This window comes from Rasamsonia byssochlamydoides, assembly GCF_041956645.1.
Source record: "Rasamsonia byssochlamydoides strain NRRL 3658 unplaced genomic scaffold VTN77scaffold_106, whole genome shotgun sequence".
NCBI classification, from domain to species: domain Eukaryota; kingdom Fungi; phylum Ascomycota; class Eurotiomycetes; order Eurotiales; family Trichocomaceae; genus Rasamsonia; species Rasamsonia byssochlamydoides.
This window is the reverse complement of record NW_027192489.1, coordinates 1-23,363: the sequence shown is the minus strand read 5'-3', so window position 1 is coordinate 23,363 and position 23,363 is coordinate 1. Positions and strand designations below refer to the sequence as shown.

The 23,363-nt window shown below is 47.9% G+C and overlaps 7 protein-coding genes across 7 annotated transcripts; 3 read left to right on the top strand and 4 right to left on the bottom strand.

Moving 5' to 3' along the window:
* Positions 1-631: 631 nt before the first annotated feature.
* On the top strand, positions 632-1,493 carry VTN77DRAFT_685 (uncharacterized protein; the record flags this gene model as incomplete). The annotated part of the gene is made up of 2 exons (XM_069423173.1): positions 632-836; positions 889-1,493. 2 exons carry the CDS (start codon positions 632-634, stop codon positions 1,491-1,493), a joined length of 810 nt encoding a protein of 269 aa, XP_069273310.1.
* Positions 1,494-2,175: 682 nt separating this feature from the next.
* Positions 2,176-2,780, top strand: VTN77DRAFT_684 (uncharacterized protein; the record flags this gene model as incomplete). The annotated part of the gene is made up of 2 exons (XM_069423162.1): positions 2,176-2,287; positions 2,440-2,780. The coding sequence occupies 2 exons, from the start codon at positions 2,176-2,178 to the stop codon at positions 2,778-2,780; spliced, it is 453 nt and encodes a 150-aa protein (XP_069273309.1).
* A 3,784-nt stretch (positions 2,781-6,564) lies between these two features.
* VTN77DRAFT_683 (uncharacterized protein) lies at positions 6,565-8,171 on the bottom strand (the record flags this gene model as incomplete). The annotated part of the gene is made up of 7 exons (XM_069423151.1): positions 6,565-6,804; positions 6,879-6,999; positions 7,059-7,245; positions 7,303-7,311; positions 7,384-7,656; positions 7,745-7,893; positions 7,957-8,171. The coding sequence occupies 7 exons, from the start codon at positions 8,169-8,171 to the stop codon at positions 6,565-6,567; spliced, it is 1,194 nt and encodes a 397-aa protein (XP_069273308.1).
* Positions 8,172-12,023: 3,852 nt separating this feature from the next.
* VTN77DRAFT_682 (uncharacterized protein) lies at positions 12,024-13,018 on the top strand (the record flags this gene model as incomplete). The annotated part of the gene is made up of 4 exons (XM_069423140.1): positions 12,024-12,240; positions 12,317-12,490; positions 12,639-12,920; positions 12,969-13,018. The coding sequence occupies 4 exons, from the start codon at positions 12,024-12,026 to the stop codon at positions 13,016-13,018; spliced, it is 723 nt and encodes a 240-aa protein (XP_069273307.1).
* Positions 13,019-13,607: 589 nt separating this feature from the next.
* VTN77DRAFT_681 (uncharacterized protein) lies at positions 13,608-15,800 on the bottom strand (the record flags this gene model as incomplete). The annotated part of the gene is made up of 1 exon (XM_069423129.1): positions 13,608-15,800. One exon carries the CDS (start codon positions 15,798-15,800, stop codon positions 13,608-13,610), a length of 2,193 nt encoding a protein of 730 aa, XP_069273306.1.
* A 1,365-nt stretch (positions 15,801-17,165) lies between these two features.
* Positions 17,166-18,663, bottom strand: VTN77DRAFT_680 (uncharacterized protein; the record flags this gene model as incomplete). The annotated part of the gene is made up of 3 exons (XM_069423118.1): positions 17,166-17,270; positions 17,333-18,376; positions 18,430-18,663. 3 exons carry the CDS (start codon positions 18,661-18,663, stop codon positions 17,166-17,168), a joined length of 1,383 nt encoding a protein of 460 aa, XP_069273305.1.
* A 909-nt stretch (positions 18,664-19,572) lies between these two features.
* Positions 19,573-23,093, bottom strand: VTN77DRAFT_679 (uncharacterized protein; the record flags this gene model as incomplete). The annotated part of the gene is made up of 9 exons (XM_069423106.1): positions 19,573-19,636; positions 19,697-20,893; positions 20,953-21,384; positions 21,440-21,512; positions 21,566-22,272; positions 22,340-22,467; positions 22,557-22,574; positions 22,754-22,778; positions 22,948-23,093. 9 exons carry the CDS (start codon positions 23,091-23,093, stop codon positions 19,573-19,575), a joined length of 2,790 nt encoding a protein of 929 aa, XP_069273304.1.
* Between the last annotated feature and the right edge of the window lie 270 nt (positions 23,094-23,363).

The window sequence follows — 23,363 nt, the reverse complement described above, 5'->3', positions numbered from 1 at the left end:
CTTACGACAGTTCCGAAACCAATCTTTTGAATCCAATCATCTTAATGGCTATACAAGGAGACCTATTTCTGGCGTGTCTCAGGCTTAGCTAGCAAGCAAGCAAAACAGAATAAACAAACAGGATGGGTCCCTGGATTCAGCACCAGGAATTGACAGCAGTTCCCTCCACCGTAGTGAGCATAAACCAAGCGTAAGCACTTAGAGATATCCACTTCGAGTAAAGAACGTCACAACGTACGCGTCCCGCTCACAGACGGATGTAGATGCATGCCTCATGCATTTATTGTCATCAAACGGCTCGCAAGAGAAGCCGCTATCCAATCCTTGCACTTTCAGCCAGGTCTAGAGCTGCTCGGTGGTTAGACAGACCACAACCCCTGTCACTCCAAATAACTGGGTTTTCACCAACATTATCCAGCGGCAAGGTTAATGATCATCATAAGTTACTTACCTACCTACCTACTGTACTAAGGAAAAAGTGCCGGAGTGGCTGCCCCGCTGATCTTAATCCACTACCTGTCCTACTCGCCCTCATCTCCTCTCGAACCATTTCAATTCAAGCATTCCTTCTGCTATAGATTAAAAAAAAAAGAAAAGAAAAGAAAAGAATCCTTTTTTTTCTCCTCTCGCCATGTCAGATTACCAGCGTCTTCGTTTGTCGGAATCGTCAGATAGAGAGGAAAAGGAATATGAATTGCCGTCCGCGCCGAGCAAAGGCTTTGCCGGGCATGTCAAGACCCTCCTTCTCGTCCTGTCCATTTTCCTGAATATCGCCCTCGCGGGTCTTTACTTTGGTTACCTACACAGAGAACCCGTTCCAGAGCGGACTGCATTTGGTTTGTTCCTCTTCAAGAATATCGTCCCTGTCCTCAAACTGATCCTCCTCAGCCGGCCTGACGCGGACCATCCCCCGTCCCTGGGGCCCCAACGACGGCTCCAATGAGACGGAACAGGACGCCCTCTGGGAAGCGACCAACTACGACAAGGGCAACATTGCGTTGCTGGACTCGTATGCGCGCGAGAAAGGGCTCCCCCGCGCGCAGCGGTTCCCCTGGGACGAGCGCAAGGGCATCTACCTAATCAACGCGTACCACAACCTGCACTGCGTCAAAACGCTGCGGACGGCGCTGGTCGAGTTTCGCGATGGCCGGCCGCAGAGCTCGCCCTGGGGCCACCTGGCGCACTGCCTGCTCGTGCTGCGCGACGAGATCATGTGCGATGCCGACGACACGCCCCGGTACACGGGCTTCCAGCCGAACCAGAAGAGCGGGCTCGGCCAGGTGCGCATGTGCCGCGACTTTGCCCGGCTGGAGCAGTGGGCCGAGGAGAACACGGCCTGCTGGCGCCATGTCGGCGAGATCCACGAGGAGGGCTTCCGTGAGCTGGACCGGTACCGGTTCTGCCCGGAGGGCAGTGAGTACAAGGAGAAGAGCGAGACATTGTGGCTGGGAGGGGATTGGTGGAGGAAGTACAAAGATGAGACGAAGTCGTAGCTGCAGGTATAGCAATAGCATCTGTGGAGTGAATCTCGTGACGATGATACGAATATCAAGAGTTCTATTGGCTTATTTAAATGCCTGATCACTTGGCCATCTCGTCTGCACAGCTGCGACTCGAAGCAGTCAAATTAGTTATAACTTCCTCTTTCATATAGCAGGCGAAATAGGAATTCACAAGAAGAGAATAACCTATTATTCTTAAGGTTCGATATAGCAGACTGAACCGTAAGAAAATTAATTATATGTCCCTCTAGCAGGTTAACCAGCAAATCATTTTAGAAACTATGACTAGTCATATATATATACCTGTAAACTCCCCCTCTCTGTCTCTCTGGCGGAAATTTAAGGTGATTGAACGATTGATTGCCTGATTTTTGAGCCTAGTTGTGATTTGTGATAACCCGATAAGCGGTGCATAAAAGAATTAGGGGCAACATTAACCATGATATTGCAACCCCTCCACCCCGCTTGTTCCCTCTCCCCCAAAACTCCGAAATATAAATAAATCTGAAGTCTCACAAAGAATAGATCACTTTTCTTCCTGTAATTGCTCGCTAAGCGGCATTTTCTTCTCTATTGCTAGTCAATCAATCAATCAATCACTTGATCTATCTATACATCTCTCTCTTTCTCCAAAGAGACAATACGGAAAACAAAAAAAAAAAAGACAAGCAACATGTCATCGCTGCCATACTACTCCCGACCCGGCCGGGGCCAGCACTGGCAAGAGCAGTTTGGCTTCAGCGAGGCCTGCATCATTGGAGACCGGATGGAACTCGCGGGGCAGAGTAAGCTGGTCTATTCTTACTGTTCCCTACATACATTATCGACTATCGGAGACATTCATATTTCTTTCCCTCATTCTTTCTTTCTTCCTCCTTTGATAAGTATAATTATATTTAATATAATATGATCTAATTAATTGTGATATTGCAACCAGCCGGCATGGCCCCCGACTCAACCACCGTCCCCGCCACGCTCGAAGAAGAAGTCGCCCAAGCCTTCGCCAACATCAACGAGGTTATCCTCTACGCTTTGGAAAAATCTAACCACCCGGCCCGGTCGAACACACCCTCAAAGACAGGCTGGGACTTTGTCACCCGCGTCCGGACCTACCACGTCAACCTGCCCGAGACGCGCGACACGATCATCGGGCTGATGGTGCAGAACGTCAAGAAGTGGTGTCCGAACCACCAGCCGACGTGGACGATGATCGGCGTGCAGTCACTGCCCTTTCCGGAGCAGAATCTGGAGATCGAGGTCGATGTTTACTTGGGATGACTATAATCACTGTCATGATTGATCCTGTCCTCGGGGAGAATTAATATGAATTGAATGAATTCGTTATTGTTATGTATGTATGTATGTGAAGTTAGAGGGATTCAGAAAGGAGAAGGGGAGGATCTATTGGAAGCAACAGAAAAGAAAATTCCCCTCTTAAATGCAAGTAAGTAAGATCACTAATTTAGTATCATTTGACACATCTGTCTCTCCTGAGAAACAAAAGACAAGGAAGATCCTTCTACGAGAGAAATTGAAGGTGGGAGATGCCTTGCTTTGCTTTGCTTTGATTTATTCTGATTGAGAATATATTTATTTTATATCCTTCATTCCTAGTAGTGACTACTGACAGATACATACGGCAGGGCTGCTGGATATGACGTAGAAATCCGATCCCAATAAAATGGGATAGGGATGAGATTATCCCATTCCCTAAAATCACTGTATATTGTTACAGGCCAACCACGCGATTCCTGTCCAACACAGAAAGAAGAGATGACAAGATCAGACTGATAAGAAGTCACATGAGAGCCTCCATAAGAGCAACCACCAAGGCCAAGGGACGTAGAAAGGTACGCGACAAGCGACCGTGAATATGACCAAGGGGGACACAGGAAGAGAATCCAGGGCAAACGTCAAGAAGAGAAGTTATAAAAGGATGTTTATTTCCCCCTTGTACCTAGTCTTTCTCTCTATCGCGTTCAATAAAGTTTTCGTCGTTTACTTGAGAGGGTCAGTAAGACATCGAACTACTATTGATATACCTGTTATAGCTTTAGTAGGCCTGCCTCTGACTTAGTCGTGTTATCTTTGTGCTTCTTGATCAACCAACTGCTCTATACGTTAAGATCGACCCTTGGAACCTATAGTGGTTCAACTCGGCCCTTCGAAACGACCAACTCAGGATTCAACCGACGACTCTGTCAGAGCTGCGCGTAACAGTGGACTCCCATAAAAGTGATTATTACCAAAGGTATACTACCATAATGGCTACTATATATACAAAGGAGTTTCTAGGAGAAGATTTGGAAAAGATACTGAAGGCTGCTAATATTCTAAAAGATAGTCAACTTCAGAAATAATGGAAAAGCAATTATTAATATATTATATAGTTTAATAAAAAGTGGTTAATACTCTACTACTAAAAAAAAAACCCAAAGTAGTATTAATAGATCATGCCTTGACAATCATCAGCGGAAAGTCATCAAGTGGCTGTCTGCCCTAGATCCCTTAACAAACTGCAGCAAAGCATTAGCACTAGCATATAGGCTTATGCCTCTGGTTCCTATAAAGCAAGGCTTTTGCAAAATAGAAGATGTAGTCAAACTCCTTCCTGGATTTATAGCAAAACCAGATGTAGAAAAATAATTCTCAGCTTAGCCATCATTAAGGATCTAGAAAAGACCAGCTCTTATACACAAGCACTTGTTTACTTTTATTTTGATTTTAGTAGCACCAGCAAGCAGTCACATAATAGCATGATCTAACTTATCTGCCAGCTTTATTATAAGCAGAAGGATACTTAGAAGCAATCAGATGCGCTGTTGTCATCTTATAAGGACAGACATTAATAGCTAAGTACCAAATTATTGTATACAACTCTCCTATACATGATATGTTCAGTTTAATGAGGCCTAGATTGCGCTGGATGCCCTTGATAAATACTATATAAGACCCAGATTGGCAAAGGCAAGACAAGATAAACGAAAAATTAGGAGAAGAGCCAACCCCTATGCTGCATTACACATTGCCTGCAGGATTAGAAAATTAGTTAAAAGTCTAATTAAGCAAGGTGCCAATGTCAATGTCCAGGGTGGAAGATATGGTATTGCTCTCTAGGCTGCTTCTGCACAAGGGCATGAGAAGATCATCCAGGTGCTGCTAGACAAGGGAGCCAATGTGGCAATGTCTATGCCAGCAGCAGTTCTCTCTAGACTGTTTATCTAATAGACACAAGGCCATTATCTGGATGCTGTGTAAAAATGGTACTCACTAGGGTACTATGCATCTAGAACATTAGGATGATGGGAGTGATGCTTATGAGAAGAATAGCAATGACAATGATGCAGAGTAGGCAGCTTGTTGTGGTAGCCCTTCTAGAGATATACTTGTTTGCTATAAAAACATCAAGAGTACTATATTCTCTGATCTTGGTGTCTTATCTTCTGGGAGAAACATCCTTGGCTCATGACACTTAGACACTCTAATAGTCGCTAATAAGGTAGGCATCACCTATGAGAAAAGAGAAAGGTTGGATATAAAATGCACTTGAGCACCTATTTTAACAAAAGTTATGTGGTGGCAAAGAAGTGTTGGGAATAAAATTATAAATATCGCAATAAAGACACCATTTCTTCCAGATGAGGAGACTAATTGAACATGCAACCAGAGCAACCCCAGCGATTCCATAGACATGTCTACAAAAGATTCAAGCTTCCACTTCTGGGTCTATATACAGGCAGAGCCCAAATTAAGTTTGTGGGGAAATACTGCAATAAGATATAAAGGATTGGAAGGGAGCATTCAAGATCTATGAATAACACTCCACCACAAGCATTCTAGCTGGTTCATCCAGTAAGCATGGCTGTTTTTGCCTTTAGCTGGTGCAAACTCAACCTCTATTTGTATCAATATGCCTGCTTTCCACTGAAAAGTAGGCTGAGCACACATAGTCTTGGACTAAAAAATGCTCACTAAAATGGCTCCCAGCCCATACATGAAGATAACTATATCTAAATCCTTTTAAGTTCACAGATAGCAGTATTTTATGTGTTTGGAATGTGCCCTGCAAAATATGGTCTGGTCATGTCAGAAACATGGATTGAGATTGGAGAAGTTCAAGAACGATTATTACCCAAGAAAGGGGACACAATAGAACCCCTCAAGTGTGCCAGGCAGCCCCAGCAAAAGTATTAGCACCAGGGGCTTCCCTAGAGAGCCTTACTAATTGTGTTCAAAGGCTGGTGTATTTACTTGAAGTGCCTCCAGTGTCCAAGGAGGGCAGGAATATCACAGAATATAGTCCAGAATAAGCTGGCAAGGTGTATCTATATATTTGCGCTAGAATTCAATAATCTTCGATACTATTTGTCTGTGCTAAAATCTTTTTTATCTTCTCTAAACTTGATCCTTGGTCTTTTCTTTCTACACGGGGGCTGATAAGAGTGAACATCCACAAGGTAATGCCCCAACTCTTCAATTGTTTCTAATTTCACTAAGCATGCTGGGTGGCGGCAAAAACAATTCCCTTTGAGTTACTTTAGATTAAGGTGATTTTGAATGTGCTTGTACCTCTAAAACAAACTGTGTCATCCACGTGGCAGGGCTTAATGTAGTGTTCCCAAAGCAGAAGGGGCAGTAGCCTGCCTTGATTAGGGCATTACAAAACATCAAGAGGTCGTATTGAAGCAAGTCCTCTGGTCTGCCAAGATGATCTTGGCAGTGGCTTTCTTACTCTGCATAGTTATTTTAGCAGCAGATATAGGCTTATAGTTACCTCTGTTAACACCTCCGCCCTAATAGTTCGTAGTAGGGAACTAATCCTATTTTTTTTTCTCTTTTCCTTAATTAGCTACATAATTATTTGGAGGATTCGCCCGGTATCATTAATAATAATGTATGTATGAAATGACCACTATAGTGAGATGGCTCTATGTAACTATGTACCTATGTCTCTAATGTAGACAAAAGCCAGCCTGTATCAAGATTACTTCTAGCTCTTGTTAGATGCAGGTACATACGTGCTAATATATTTATGATAAATACATATGCTGTACATACATAACTATCCAGGCCAAACCTGAGCAATAAAGTCCGTCACATCCTTCTTCAGCGTTTCGGGCTGTTCCAAGGCCGCGAAGTGACCGCCCTGGGTGTGCTGTCGGTGAAAGACGAGATTCCCCGTCGTAGCGGCCCAGGCACGAGGAATCGGCGCCACTTCCTTCGGAAACCACGAGTATCCAAGTGGCTTCTTGATGTGCCATTGAGGGGTTTCGTGCACGGGGATGGCGCCTGGGGTGAATAACTTCCAGCGTGTCAGGAAGTTGACATGATATCATGTATGTATGGACATTATGTCCGGGAAGAATCAAAACAAACCTGGCGATGCGGATAAATAGCGCGAGGAAGTGTGTCCGTCAGCCAATACAGCGTGACAGCCTCCAAGATGAGAGACATCGGTGGATCGTTGTCCGTCCAGTCGAGGAATTTCTCGCCAATCCTGGCAGTATTGCCCGTTAGCTCAGGACAGAGTCAGCTATCCAGGAGGCGTCTACAAACCATGCCAACAGCGCCAACGGACTCGCTGACAAGACCAGCCCGATCGTGCTCGGGCGAGTGGCCTGTTCAAGAGCATATGCGCTTCCCAGTCGACGAAACTCCGAGAGACGGATCACGCCCTCGTGCTCCAGGTTATTGATCTGGCTAACGTCGACGCCTTTAGGCTCGGACATGAGACAGTAGTTGACTGCAGAATCAGCATATCTCATGCGAAAAAAAAAGACTGGAACTTCTGCGAACTCACTGTGAACGGCTGTGCAGGAGGTAAGTTTGTTTAGCTTCAGTGACCCGATATCCACTGGACATTATGTATGTATGTATGTACCTTTACAAGCAGCATGTTCAGCAGCCATAATCCTCGCAACCTTACTCCCAATATCCCCTCCCTGCGCAACGTAGCCATTTCCAAAGCCCAACGCAACCATCAACGTGTTCATCACACGGGCAACATCTTGAATCTGAAAGTCCTTGTGCAGAGGAGGAGCCGACGAGAAAGCGTAACCAGGCAAGGAGGGAACGACAATGTGATACGGCAGATCGTCCGGATCGTACTCGTTCTTGAAGAGGGTGAGGATCGGGAGGAATTCCAAGAAACTTCCTACATACGTCGTACGTTAGCTACTTTCTTCCTATTGAACTGAACTGTACTGCACTGTAGGTAATGTAGGTAATAACTGCCGACTTACCCGGCCAACCATGCAGAAAGATCAGGGGCACAGCATCCGTTCTGTGCGAAAACAGACCCATGAAATGCATCTCCAGCTCGATGTTGTCGACATCCTTGATTGGGATCTTAAACTGCGGGAAGGAATTGATGTGCTCTTCGCAGCGGCGCCTGTCCATCATCATGGATCAGAATCAGTTAGAACAACTCGCATCGAGAGACAGAGCAACTAACCAGTCAAACTGCTCCCACTGCGCCTTCGCCTCGACCAACCAGTCCCTCGAGATGCCATATCGGCGATCCTTCTGCTGGTTCTCATACGTCGCGGGCGCTATCTTAGACAGACGGAGGAGCTGCTGGAATTCGGCGAGCTGTTGCTCTGGAACGGCCACCCGGAATCTGGTCGGTTTGCCTGTTGTGCCTGGGGGCAGGCGATCGTAGAAAGCCATTTTTCTGTCAGGTATAGGTTGAAAAAAAAATAAATCTTATTATTGGGACCATGTAAGCACTTTTGTATGTATATACCTATATTTTGGGTGTAACTATGTATGTAAATGTATGTACCGTACATAACGTCATGATGATCCTGCCAGGGACGGACTTGTATTTATTGTTTACATACCAGCATAGGTAATTAGGTAGTCATACGCCAGTCATTTGTATCATGCAAAGAGATCAATCAATTAGTCACAATTAGGAATTCTCAAATTACTTACCTCTCTCCCCATCCTCCACGGCTAATGTAGGATGGGGTTCCTTAGGGTTTAGTTATGCTTGGGCAGCATGGCTGCTTTAACGTATCACATGACTGAGTACAGCAGGAGCAAAGGACAGCCAGGGACAGCTTACAGAAGCTAAGGAGAGTAGTAAAATAGCCAGCGACAGCATCACAGCAGGCTCCAGGAGCTAACACAAGCATGAGGACGTAACATGGCAGCAGTGCAGCAGCCCGGAGCAGCTGAAGGAAGTCCAAGCTAGCAAGGGGCTATGGTTGGGCCATCAGTGAAACGAAGTCTATTTTTAGTGAGAGGGACTCTAGCTAAAGTTTTCCTTATATTCTTTTTATAATGTCATTCTGTCAAACTTCTTATAATTACTATTATTGCTTTTGTAAGGTTTAGGGCAGTGATGTTAGGACTAAGCTGTCATGGAGTAGGCAATATGCCATCAGAACGACAAGATAAGTAAGTAGGCTTGATAAGTGGAACAGAAAGTAGTATGACAATTTCATAGAGAACGGATTGCTATCCTTTAGAAAATCAGTCCTCAAAAAGGACTTCTACATAATTGTCTCCTAAATGCCTCCTTTTCCTGTGTTATTGGAGTTTCACCATAGATATGCTGATACATGACTACTGTAGGCGCTAATTCTCACAGCCTTACTGTCTTATATTTTAAGATAGGCAACTTTAATATAGTTTTCTTAGAAGTCACTTACATAAGGAAAGGGTATTCACAGAAGGTTAAGAAACAATAGTGGTGTTTTTATTGCTAGAGAATACCATCGTTTAATTGGTATTTTCGATAAAGAACTTTCTGGTATAGTGGATGTCATATATGGGTTAATATTCTCTTGGTGGTTTATTATCCACCCAATCATATAACATTTGTTAACGCCCACTTAATTATTTTGGTATTACAGTGAATCTGATGCTAATAGTAGCAATCATGTTGCTTGGATTTAGAGTAGCCCGAGCAATAAGCATTTATTAGGAAAGGTTTAACCCAGTAGCAGGGCTGTGGGCACTTAACCATAGATGCAGTAAGGAGACAGACTACGGTCAAGTATGGGCGAGACGCGCTCAAAACTCCATTTAAATACTTTGAGCTTATTATGCCTTTTATGTATTGTCTTGTTGTCCTTAGTATCTACCCTGCTGTGCACATTAATATTTGAAAAGCACAATCATTCCTCAGCTACATCTAATGCTTAGTTAAGCTCTTTACCAGGCATGGGAACTTATAGCATTTAACAGACAATTGTCACAGTCAACTTTCATAGTAAAGATAAATAGATAATGCATGATTATACTTTTTGAGAACATTCTTTGGACCCTCCAGAAGTCTCCTTGTTGCATTTTCACTTGATCTGTCAGTTACTTCCTAGGGATGTCAAAAATAAGGCTTTGCTCCATTATTGCTTCTCCTATTTCTGCTTTTAAAGGCAGATCTATATAGCCCCCTATGCAAGAATCAAAGAATGGCTTGAAAGGTTTGTTTCAGGAGAAGGCATCTATTAGCTAGCTCACAGTCTTAAAGTTAACAGAAGAATAGGTGATAAATGACTCTATTCAACAAAGCATATGAGTATTGCCTCAAATATAATATAGATATTTATGTGATCCTTTAGATCAGGAAGAATGGTCAGATCTTTATATTTAACTCTGATACTACTGGATTGTGGCTGCCTCTAGATCAGCAGCTAGTATGCCCTATTATGCAGTCTCTCTATATCCCTTATTGACTTTGCACAGGAACATATACTATCCACTACTCAAGCAACAATACATAGAAGATTAGGCAGCAAAATATATAGAAGTTGAATCTCGCCAAAATGATTTTGGTCAATTCATGTCCCCTTAATTCTGCATACTTTCTCACTTAAATCCTTCAAAGCTCGAGTTTCGAATTATCGATCCAACTCTCCTCCTATCTTCAAGTCAATGGTGCTAACCATGGTGTCGAGCACAGCCAACAGTGCCTTCATATACCGGGCCATAACCAGAGCACAGAATCAGGTGCTCTGGGCTAGAACCTTTGGACCATTGCATAAAGCATCCCACATAGATTCAGAATTGTGGATACTGCCATAGAGAGCATTCTGCACGAGGTTGTCCAGACCAGAGTGCTTACCACAAATTGCTCTTGTCACGATTCATGTAATTCCCACAGATTAAGATTGCAGACGCTTATTTAGTTAGTTTCAGTATGATATCTTCATATGGTTTATTTTGGTTGGGTGAACTTACCCTCTGCATTAAGTATTTGTGTTGGCGCAGCCGATACCTAGTTCAGGTTCACCAAGAAGCTGGTGCCATGGTGCCTCTTTTTGGCCGAGTCTGCAACAATTTGAGTAATGTGAGCTTCGCTTATCTCCAGTCAGCAGCCAACAGTAATAGTCCTGACTGGACTTATGGGTTATGATCTCTGATGGAGAAGGCTTGTCAATTAGCAGAGTATAGACTAGTAGGCCTGCTAGCACTTATATATTTAGTATTTAGATGATGATTCTGAATATTCTAATATCAGAGTGATTGAGAAAAGAATATAAAGTGTGACGGCCCTGCTCGACTGGGTTGCGAAGGTTGGATAGGAGGACCTGGTAGCAGAAATCTCCAGGTTTGAGATGGGATGGCCAGTCATTGACTGAAGAGTCCTAGTAGGAGAGAAGGAGTTTTCTGGGATAAGGGAAGAGTAGTGGGAAGGTACCAGAGGAATGGGAGACTGTCAGAGGTATAAGAACCTCTTTCTTTCCTTGCATGCTTAATTCTTCTTTCTTTCCTTCTCCAGTTTTGGCTTTTAGCAAGATAGCAACCAAATGAGATCTTCTCTTTGATAGTGCCATCACATAAAGTCAGAGTATTCAGGAACCTACTCGTATACTTGTGTTCCTAGCCAGACTACCTACGTGAAACTTACAATATGCTTTGTCGTCTATAACACAGACATATGATCCAAACCTGACGAACTGCTATCTGGATCAACTGCACTGACGGTGGGGACTACCATGGATGGTGGACGAATCTCAATTGAAGTCTGTACCTGGTGATTGAAAGTCTGATGCAAGATTGATTCAATCAGGCGCAAAGAGTTAAAGGCTACAATTTAATAAGAAACTAGTCACACTGAAAACAGTGGAAATAAAGGTTATGTGTTAGGCCCTTACAGATTGTCACCTGATTGAGAAGTTCAATACTCCGCCTGAGAACATACAGAGGACTAGGCATCCTCGAGAAGACAACAATAATCAGCTAACAATCAGCCTTTCTGTTCTTGATCTGATCATGCCTAGTACCACCCTTATAGGGACTTCATTGTACGGTAATAAATGACCAGTCAGCGTCGGTCATCAAGAAACCATGGAAAATCTCCCAATCTAGCCAATTCTTCAAACGTTAAATAGAGCCAGCTTTCGATGCCAACACAGCTATCTGGCATCACTATGACATCAGGGTATCTTAAGGCACATATGTTTTTATTGCGAATATATACCTGTTTCGCCCCAAGTAGCTTTTTTTGGTCTTCATCTATCTTTTAGCACAAGTCACTATTGTGCAAGATAAATTTTGTGTTAGCGAGTCATGGCAAGCACTACTGCAGAATTACCTGTCGATTCGAAGGGGTCAGCAGGGGACCCTTTAAAGCCCAAGAGCCGTCTTCTTGAAGCCGGTGCTTCTGTTGTTCAGGCTTTTGCGCCGGTGAACCAGATCTGCGCCCATCTCAATGCGTTCCATGTTTATGCATCTGATCCAAAGCGCTCTGTCGAAGCAAACCACTACTGCACACATCTAACTGAAGGTTCGTGGACAGAAAACTTAATCAAAGCTGATTTTTTTTTTCACAATGATCTGACAGAAAAGATGACGATGGTCAGATATTCGCCAATGTTTAATCTATGATTCGCCTCATCATAATGCCAGACTGATCGGGGTTGAATACATGGTGTCTCCGCGCGTCTTCAACACGCTTCCAGTAGAGGAACGAAAACTTTGGCATACCCACGAATATGAAATCAAGAGTGGCATGTTGATCATGCCTGCTCCATCAGGTAGGTAGAATTTTAGCTAGTCAATTTTCGATTCTTTTCTTATTTTTCGCGTTGTCCTTAATATGCGGAAGACAAGCCTTTTGTATAAGGTGTACATTCGATGCATAGGCAAGTTCCGTGAATCGGAGACTGTATTGACCTCTTCCAGGAATGCCAACTCTAGCCTGGGACCCTGCGGAGAAGGCAGAGATGAGAGACCTAATTACAGTCTACGGCAAGACTTATCATTTCTGGCAAATTGACAGGGGTGATCCAGTTCCTATGGGCCCTCCGGAGTTAATGGCGAGCTTCATCTCGGACGAGACAGTGAAGAACACTAAGCCAGGAGGTCTGAAAGAACTGCTTGCAGATCGTGACAAAAGATTTGGTGTGAGTTATGAGGACAAGCAGGAGAAGAGGAAGGATATTCAGCCCGTAGAGAAACATCCAGGTACGTAACTCTCGGCATGTACGATCGAGGCTAAGATGGTCTCCATAGATGCCGATGCGACGTGGAAAGAGCCTGTTACACGTGTGAGCTTGGCTTGAGAAAGAACCTATCCCTCATAGTTTACAGCTCGACCCTTTTGGAGGTGTCCCACGTATAGGGTCCTCAGCTCATCTCACCTGCAGTGTTGATTTACATTTTGTATTTCATTTCATTACATTTTGACAAGGTACGCCTTCCTGACATGAGCATTCCTTTTTTTTTATTTTCACTTTTAATTATTTATTTTGCTTTATTTATGTATTCAGGTCGAGAGAAATACTTCTATAATAATAATGATAATAAGAATAATAATATCTTGCCTTTCCTTTTATTTATTTATCCCTTTCCCACTCCACTCCATTCCATTTCACTTTCCAAATCCTGTTGATCCGAAACCGTACTGTATGTATGTATGCATGCCCTAACCTACCTATCTACCTATCTACCTGCCTCCTTCCTGCCTAACTAGTCCTGACGCCGTGAATAGACAGATAAACAGGTAGATAAATAGAGAGAGAAGAAGAAGAAGAAGAACCCATTAATTAAAACAGCTTAAGAATCAGAATCAGAATCAGAATCAGAATCAATCGTGTGGTATCATTTCCTATCATGAGGAAGACGAAGATGATGATGAGAAAGACTGCCTGCCTACACAGACACTTCAATAACTTTCTCCACCACCCAATCGACCACCGCTTGCACTTCGCCTCTCCACTGCCCCTCGCGCCAGACTTCCACCAGCCAGTATCGCCATCGTCGTCGCCAGGGCTGTTTCCCGTGCAGGGTGGTCATGGTCGAGAGCTGGGAATCCCACTCCCAGGATGCGGAGACATTTACCATGTTCGTTGTTGTTGACGACAATGCCGCTGACTTCGCGGCCAGTCCCTGACGCATGCGCCACTCGCGTTCGGCCTTCTCGCCTGCCCGCTGGGCTACAGCCTCTTCGTCCTCGGCTAGGTACAGGTCGCATTTGTTGCATTCCGTGCAGCGCGTGCCCGGGTTTATGCGGAAATGCTCGCAGAAATGCTTGTAGCCTTCCCCCTCTTCTTCCTCCCCCTCGTCATCTTCCTCGTCCTCCTCGCCGTCGAAATAGCGTGCCGGGTAGTTTGCATCCTGCCGCCGGCGACGAGCGGGCCGGCCTAATGCCTTCCGGCAGAGATAGCACATCGAATATCCGCAAACACAGGTCAGTTTGTTGCATCCTGACGACTTGACGAACGACAGCCCGCACCGCGGACATGTCCGCTTGATCGCTGCTGTGCGGGCAGCTTCAACGGTCGTCCGCAACGACAGCAACAGAGGCTCGTCACAGACATGCGGATCGCGCCACGCTTTGTGACAGGTAATGCAGCTGTCGCGCCTGCAGGACGGATTCCGACAAGAGAAACGTTGACTGCGTTTCCGGAGACACAAATTTCGTAACGAAGTCCGGAAGATAGCGGCCGGCGCGGGTGGACAAAGAATAAAAAGGACGAGAACGGGAATGAAGAGCAAGGGTATCATATCGAGAAGGAAAATGGTCATCAAGATCGTAAAAAGCAAATTGCCCCGGCGGAATCGCCACGCGATCCCCTGGGCCGGCGGATGATACACCGGGTCCACTTCGGCGTAGGAGCAGAACGGGCAGCGGACCAGCTTCAGCTGCGACTTGAGCAACGCCTCCGAGGCCAGCCGGTCCTCGAATTTGCGGTATGTCTCGACGCCAGCTTTGTCCGACAGGATGGCGCTCTTCACGCGGTCCGGGTTGAGAGAGCCTTCGCAAGATCCGTGAGTCAACGGGGCGAGACACTTGAGCGTAGACTTGGCTGGGTCGATGGATTTGTCCCAGCCCTGACCAAACAGCGCCTCGTGGAGCGTCCGCCGGATGCAGCTGTAGCAAATGATGTGTGCACTGGCCGAACAGGTCGCGATCTGCTCAAACGTCACATCTGCGAGGCAGCACTGGCATTCGTAGAGAGCGCCCACCGCTTTGGCTTCGCTCTCGTTCAGTTCCTCCGCGAGCTGAGAATCTCGAGTCTCTTGCGCCTCGCGCTTCTGCTGGAGGATTGGCGCGAGAAGAGTGTCGTACAGCTCCTGGTTCAGCTCCTCACATCCGGTCTCCTTCAGACGGGGCACCAGGTCGCCGTCAGCGGTCCGACTCCAGCTCAACAGCGGATGGTCGTCCTTGTCCTTTTTGCGCTTAAAGGAGGGGAAAAGGCTGTTGAAAGTGGCCCGCCAGCTTTTCCGGGACAGTTCCTGGAGCGTGGGGCGAGCGCGGGTGTAGGAGAAGTTGGCCTCTGCGAGCACCGCATCGATAGTACTGCGACTCAACGCGCTGAACTCTTTGGATAGGACAGCTTTGACGGCAGCTTTGTATTCCTCGCTGCGGAACCGCTCTTCCGGAGGAACAAAACTGTCAACATCGTTATCACCTCCTCCTGTCGCTTCCTTCCCGTCTGTCTGCTCCGGTAGGTTCCATCTCCCTCGAACCCACTCTTTCTTGTACCTCAGCAACTGCTCGACGCAGACCTGGAGCCGGCTATTTCCGTCAAAGCGGGTCAGCAGCTCGCGGAAGACCTCGATCTGCACGTCCGGGAAGAGTTGCGCCAACGTGATCAGGGCGTTGTTGAGTTCCTGCAGCTCGCGCCGCTGCTCGTCGGCGTCCGCCTCGACGGCGCGGGATCGCGATGTATTTCCGAAGGGATTGTTGCGCAGGGCTTCCGCCAGTGTGGTTGATGTCGATGTCGCTGCCACATTCTTGGGAGCAGTTCCTTCTGCGGTATTTGCCTGGCGGGAATTATTGTTGGTATCGCTGCTGCGGAGGGGAGCGGCGAAGCTCGGCACTGGCAGGGGGAACACCATATTGGCGGGTTGACAGTTGTCCTGCTACATGTCGGATGGAGTAGTAAAGAAAGTGTCGATCGGTTTCTGTTCGAGACAAGGCAGTGGACAAATAGTTCGGTCGTACAAGCTTTGTCGCCTCCAGGATGAGGCCACCACCACTCAGTGGTTTGTGTGGGGGATACGGCGGTTGGAATAGAGTCAGTGGTCAGTCGTTGACGTGGACCGGTGGGCTCATGTGGCTTGCAGCTGCTGACACCGCATGCGTAGCCACGGCTTCTCAACCGAGTTGCTGTTATGAGAATGGATGACTTGAGGATCGACCGCTAGTTAAGTAGACGCCTAAGCTGACGCTGACGCTTACGCCAGACGCCGACGCCCACGTAGACGCTTATCACCGCGGGAAGGGCACGTGACTGGAGAGATGAGCCAAAAGATGAGATCTCGGAACCTTCCACTGGTACCGGCCAGCCGCGGGACCACCTGGCTTTAAAAAACCGTTGATCAACGGTCTATTGTAAATAAATGGTTTATCCTAAGAAACAAACATTTATTAAGAAAAGCCGACATTTATTTATGTTTATTTATTTTTTAAAAAATATAACGTTTCTTAAAAACAAATAAATGACATTTGTGAAGACCCTAACATTTATTAAAAAAAATAACCGCTTTTGTTTTTTTTTCTTTAATCTAAGAATACATCTGAACTATATATACCCTGTCTATATGCTATATATTATGAGATTACATCTTACAAAAAAAGAGTGGTTTCAGGCTTTGATTTCTATCTAAATCTAATCTCACCCACTGGACCATTCATTATCTAAACTATCTATGTACAGAGTACTGTAAATTTTCGAGGTTGTGGTGGAGAGATACTTACTATAAATAAAGGCGGAATAACCAATTGGCATAGAGAGAGCTATGGAGAGATAATATAACACGCAGTGGAAAGAAGTCAATTTATGACATAATTACGTGACAGACAATGAAGCAAGCAAGGGGACAAGATTTATAGCCAATGCAATGGCCACGACAATCGACAATAAGCGATCTGTTAGAGAGCACGGTAGGTATGTACTGTACTTACTTTACTTACTATATATGTCAAGACATGTTTTGTTTTAGTCGCTCTGGGACCTGAGAGCCAAAAACAAAAGACAAAAAAGAAAGAAAGACCAGTTTATAGATGAGAAAGAATATGTACTGTACCTATGTCTGTGACGAAAAAAAAAATAAAAAAAAACTGTAGACTTTTAATTCAAACCCGCCCAAACGCCGCTAGCCTCGACATACAGAAGGAAGAAAGCCCGTGAAAAGAAAAAAAAAAGAATTTTGTGAAACATTGGACAAAAAATATGAAACATGATATCGTATCATATCGTATCATGCCTCCGTCGAGACGGGACTCTCTGATGCTGGTGCTGTCGCCACGCCATTGACGGCCTGGAAGCTATCCACCGATACACTGACGGCGCCAGCTTGGACGAGCTAGAAGAAAAGAAAAAGTCAGCTTCACTCACAACGACGAGTTTGTTCTAGGGCAAACTTACTGCTCGCCTCAAATCGTCAATCAAATCATCCACATCCTCAATGCCCACGCACAGCCGGATCAGATCCTCCGGCATGGCGCGCTCCTGCCGCGTCTTCGCATCGATGCTGGCGTGGCTCATCCGGCAGGGCATGCTGATCAGGCTGTTGACGCAGCCGAAGCTGACGCTGATGGCCCACAGCTTGGCGCTCTCGACGATGCGCTCGCTCAGCGCGACGTCGCCCGTCTCGAAGGAGAGCACCGCCCCAGCGCCCCGCGCCATGGAGTGGTGCAGCTCGTACTGCGGGTGCGAGCGAAGCCCCGGGTAGCGCACCTTGAAGCCGTGGGACTCGAGGAATTCTGCAATCCGCTGCGCGTTGGCTTGCTGCTGCTCCATCCGCACCTTGAGCGTCTTGACCCCGCGCATCAGCAGCCACGAGTCGAAGGGCGAGAGGCCACAGCCCGATGCATTGATCGGGAAATAGAGTCGCTCGCCCAGAGCGTCATCATTCACGGCAATGACACCCGCCATCAAGTCGTGATGACCGGACAGGTATTTGGTGCCGCTCTCGTAGACAATATCGGCACCCAGCTCGAGCGGGTTGAGCAGCAGCGGCGACATCATCGTGTTGTCTACCACCACCAAACAGCTCGGGTTTGCCTCGTGAGCAAGCGCAGCGACCCGGGGAATGTCGACGATCTTGATCAGGGGATTCGTCGGCGTCTCGAGCAGCACCATGGCCGTCTTCGAGTTGAGGACTTCCTTGACCTTCTCCGGCTGGGTGGTGTCGACGTGGTGGACCACAATGCCGCCGTGCGTCGTGAGGTATTTCAGCAGACGGTGAGTGCCGCCGTACAGATCATCGCCAGTCACCACTTCATCTCCCGGACGCAGTAGTCGCGTGATGACGTCCAGCGCAGCCATTCCTGACGAGACGACAAGCGCTCGCCGCGCAGACATGATCTTGGCGAGGTGCCTTTCGAGATGCGTCCGGGTGGGATTGCCCGAGCGAGTGTAGTCATACTCCCCGCCTCCGCTGCCAGAAGTTTGCTTAAACGTAGCAGTCTATCCACGATCGTCAGTTTGCAATAGCATTGGCCAAATATGACACGGCATACCTGGTAAATTGGCACGCTGCTCGCATTGTACTGGTCGTTGCCCTCCGTATACACCAACTCGGTGGCAAGGGCATATCGGCGTCCCGTACGCGGACTGGAGGGTGCTGGAGACGGCGGCAGGTTGTGTCCGTCGAGGTCCACGCGAGGAAATGTCTTCTTCACGACGTTGGTCGTCGGTGCTGCAGCTGAGCTGCCAGCGACAGAATCAGCGGCACCGCTGGGGGCCTCCGACATCGCAGCTGCAGGGCGGGGTAAGACGGCGTGTAGGAAAGAGAGGAGCAAGCAAATTCGTGAGGAGAGACGGGCATAAACCAGGAGGGCAATTTCACTGCAATTCTGGCAAGAAGTAGTCCATAAAGAAATTCAAGGAGAGCATCAAGGAGGACTACAATAAAATGGGCAAGATGACTGAACTCTGCCCTCGCAGACGCGGAGATCAAAGCCATCAAACCATGCGAACTGACGGCTCCGCGGTATGCGGCGCTGCTGATTGGCCAGGCTGTCTCTGACTCCAACGTAGTCTTTGCAGGGGCGATTCCGTCATCCGCGCTAACCCTGTTGGGCAGAGCCCTGATTCAGCATATCAGGTATGATTATGTTTGCATTCTTAATTAATTAATAATTCCACTCACATCAGATATTGTTATTCCTCAAACACGAAGCGTTTTCACCATTATACATGAGTTTTTCCCCCTATATATAATATACATGCCCTTTGACTACATATACCCAACCATCTCCATTCAGCGAGCCAGTAAGAACACAATTGATGAGAAAGAATCGCAAAGGGATCAGAATCAGAAGGCTCGACCGGTCGCAAGAACAGGACCAGAGAGATAGATAGATAGATATGTAACAGGCCGTACGTATGAACATAGACACGAAGATAGCCAGCCGTAAATGGCATAGTATGGTATGGTATTAATCACCCATGATAAATTCCAGAGATGGCAAGACAAGAGAAGACCACAAACCCGTATGGAGAGATAGACGGCACGCACAATTCATAGCCGTAGCCGCCCGGTCAGAACACGAATTAGCTCCAGGGAAAAAAAAAAGGACCCTTATTGTAATGTACTGTACATGGCAAGATGAATGAATGCAGAAATCCGGCTGCTGCGAGCCAATGTGGAAGGAGAGAAATTAGCCAGTCATGGGATCGGCCATCAGATCCCCAAAGCTGCCATTGATGCCGAAGAATTGGAACCTGAAGAAGGAAACATGTCAGTAAAAATCGCCGCCTCCATCAACGACTGCAAATCCATACCAATCTTCAACATTCAGAGTCGTTGGCGCCGTAGGGCCATTTCCTCGAGAGCTGTTACTCCAGCTGTCATCCTGGCTAGATGCTTCCATGGCAGAGCCGGCCAGCGCTGAGTCCAGACTCTGCCATGATTGCTGATTGTCCATTCCATACACTTGCTGCGAGTTCTGCATGCCGCCCAGTTCAGAATTTACCCCTGACATAAGAGACGGACTACCCTGAACGTTGCGGGACGATGGCAGTCCGTGGGTGGCCATCATGGATTGCTGTTGCTGCGACCCTTGCATACGTGAAGACATCTGCATCCGGGAATCCACGGTATTCATCTGTGGGGAAGAAAGCGTGGGGAAGAAATTCGTGCCATCGGGGAACAGTTGATCCGGCTGGAAATTCTCCCACATCGTCGGTGACAGATTCGGCGAGTTTCGAGTCACCAGGAACAGGTCAGGAGGTGTGGCCGGTACCGAGAAAGTGGGGTTAAACGGTGTCGTCGGTCTCGTATTCCCGCGGGAGGCCCCCGACCCCTGATACGTATCTTGTGCTGCCCTTGGCGCATTCGGAGATGTCTGCATCGTGCCCACGTTGGACTGCGCTGCAGACTGGCCCAGCTCGCGGGAAGGTGTCGCAGCCGGTGACTGCGGCCGGGAACGTTCATACGAGACTGCGGGGGTAGGTGTAGGCCCGCCATTGGGCAGTCCCAGTTCCATATCATCAAATTTCCGTTTGGGCGCTTCGGTCTTCTTGGGCGGAGGAGCATGGTGGTTGTTGTTTTCGGGACGAGGCTGAGCCTTCTGATGTCGCTTGCCAGGGGCCTTCTGAAGGCGCTCTTCCAGGACCTTGTTGCCTAGAATGTATTCAAATAGTGTGTGGACCATCTTCGCCACCAACCAGACCTTCGATACGTCCTTGAGTGCCTGCATGCAGATACCGATTCGTTCCTGACAGGTGGCGACCACAGAGGGCACAGACGAGCGCATCTGGTAGACGTGCATGATCAAGGCCGAAAATAGACTGTAGACAATGAATGCGGGTGTGTACCGGATCTCGTCGTTGGCCTGTAATTTTTCAACGATAGATGTGATCATCCCAGCAGCCTGGAAGGCAATCGTACGGGAAGGGTAAGCCATCTCCTCCGTACGGTAGCCTGAGCTCGACGAGGCGGGGGGCATATGAGCTCGATGCAACAGGCACAGCGTGGTACTGCGGAAAGTCAGCGTTAATCTCCCTCCGCTATCACTGGTCGAAAAAAAAAAACTTACTAGTAATTGGAGTGCAGTAGTGCCGCCCAGAAATGGTGTCGGGATCGCTCCCAATACACCTCCTTGGGACAGTTCTGCAGCCAATCCGCCAAGGCCATGTCCGAATGGGTCAGGTCGATGGCATTCGTGCGCCTCGACTTGGAGGCCACGGAATACTGCTGAGACAGGACGAGACCCATGATTTCACACAGTTTGACGTACTGCAGGAAGAACTGGACGTGGATCGGGTCGGGGGGATATTCAGCCGGGGTATTATCATCTTCATCCTCGATAAAGTCCTCCTCCGTCAGCATCTCCACATCGGAATCGTCGATGTTGATGTTGATGGGTCGGCCCAGCGCCACTGCCACGGAGCGATCCCGAGTGAACAGCGTCCACCATATCCGTCTCCACAGTCGCTTGTCGGCCTTGCTAAGCTGGGAATTTTCCACGCTGATATCCTCGTCAGTAAAGACGAGCCTGCTCCAGATGGCAATAGCCTACTCACCTGCGATGCATGCCGGAACCCTGCGCAACTATAATCGCAACTCGGCTCCAGTAGAAGACATTCTTGGTCACATCTGGAGACGGTGTCAGAGAAAGAACTGGAGCAAGGAGTTGATGAGTTACTCACCTTCAGGACCTTCCCAATACCATCCCATCAGCACCAATGCCTGGACGATTGTGACTCGATCGTCCTCGTAATTGGCATCATAGAGGGCCTTGGCACGCTTGTAGAAGGTCATGGAGGCTGGAATCGTGGATCCGTTCTGGTCCATCAGCTGCGGATTGGTACATACTCTGGATCCAGCCAGGAGAATGGCCTGCAGCAGGAGGAGCGACGGCGGATTCTTGGGGTCACGATATTGGCGCATGAAGCGACTGCGGTTGATGATTGGCACCACGGGCGCCACCCACTTGAAATAGGCCTCAACAAGGTCATCACACAGCTGCCGGGGCGGGAGCAAAAACGCTCCTCGTTGGTGGAGGATGTCGATTTCCATATTGTCCAGCTCGGTCAGCCGGGCTCGCGTGCCTCGAACGTTCTCGGGAAGCGGATAATGGACAACATCAGTGTTGCCCCGGTCGTGAACCAAGAGAGACAGGTTCGAGGATTCGCCCAAGTAAGCTACCCTTCCCGCTTCTTTGATCGGAGCTCTCGCGAACTTGGGCTTCATAAATTGAGTATACGTCGTGGCCGTGGTCGCTTCTTGTGCCTGCTGCGCACTGGTCAAGGTCGTCGCAGGCATTCCGTCGATCGACATGCGATTGGTCGTTGGGTACCCGAGGGACTCCCTGGGTGGCTCCTTTGCACGTTCATCTGCATTTTCACCGGGTTCACTTTATACGAAAAGCCAGTCGGTCAGTCCGAGATCCGATGAAGAGAATTCAACCTCCGAGCACATACCCCGTGCTATCCCTGGTCTTTAGCGGTTGTTGGTTCTTTTTCCGCTTGGGGGTCGGGATCCGGCATTCGATGGAGAAGGCGACACAGTTGGTACAGGGCACCCCGAGGCTGGCAGCGTCACATCGTACCTGCAATCCGATATAGCTCTAGTCAGTCAAGTCCATGATACTTCCGCCCGACCGGTGGATCGCCGGCATCAGAAACAGTTAGAACGGACCTTTCTAGCATGACAAGTCTGTCGACAGCCGAATTGAACGAATTCACATGTCAGTAGCTGATTACTTATGTCTTTGGTTGTGGTGGTGGGCTTGTGTGACGGTGGTTGCGTTGGCGAGCGAGCGCGCGACCGAAATGCCGAGGCTCACAGGCCTCGACTCCCTGCGGCGCGCTCACTTTGGAGACGGGAAGACGTACCTCGCATGCTCGCGACGCGCGCTGCCTGCAATGTGATTTGATAAGCAGTTAGTGAATAGTTCTTGAGGTAAAATAAATAGACAAATCATCTTTTAGCCGTATCCCTCCGGAGTTTTTCTCGCCAGCCACGTCCACCACCGCTCCTCCGCATGGAAACCCGCACATGAGGGGACACATACACTGCGGGGACATACCTTCGAAAGCTCGCGTGGCCGGAATTGGGGATTCCAGACTTCCGCGAGGTGGTATTTCCGGTCTTGGAACTGGCCTGGCTGGCAGCAGGACTTGCAGCGGTCCCTGGTTGACCAGCTGCTGGGGGATCAGGTTGTGAATCTGCCATAATGATTATGGCGGGGAACAGGCAGGCTCCATAAAGTCCGCGAACAAACCGGATAACGCGATCTCGACCGAGGAAAAAACGCGGGGCGCAGACAGCAAGGGGTGAAGAAAGAAAGAAGGAAAGAGAAAAAGGGAGGAAGCAGCGGAGTCGGATTGATTCGAGAGGATCCTGTCCTCGTGTCGCGCAGTCGTTCCTATCCTGCCCGCGTTAAGACGATGCCTGAAGCGGGCCGATCGGGAGCCCACAGTCCTAGAAAAAAGCCAGGGTGGG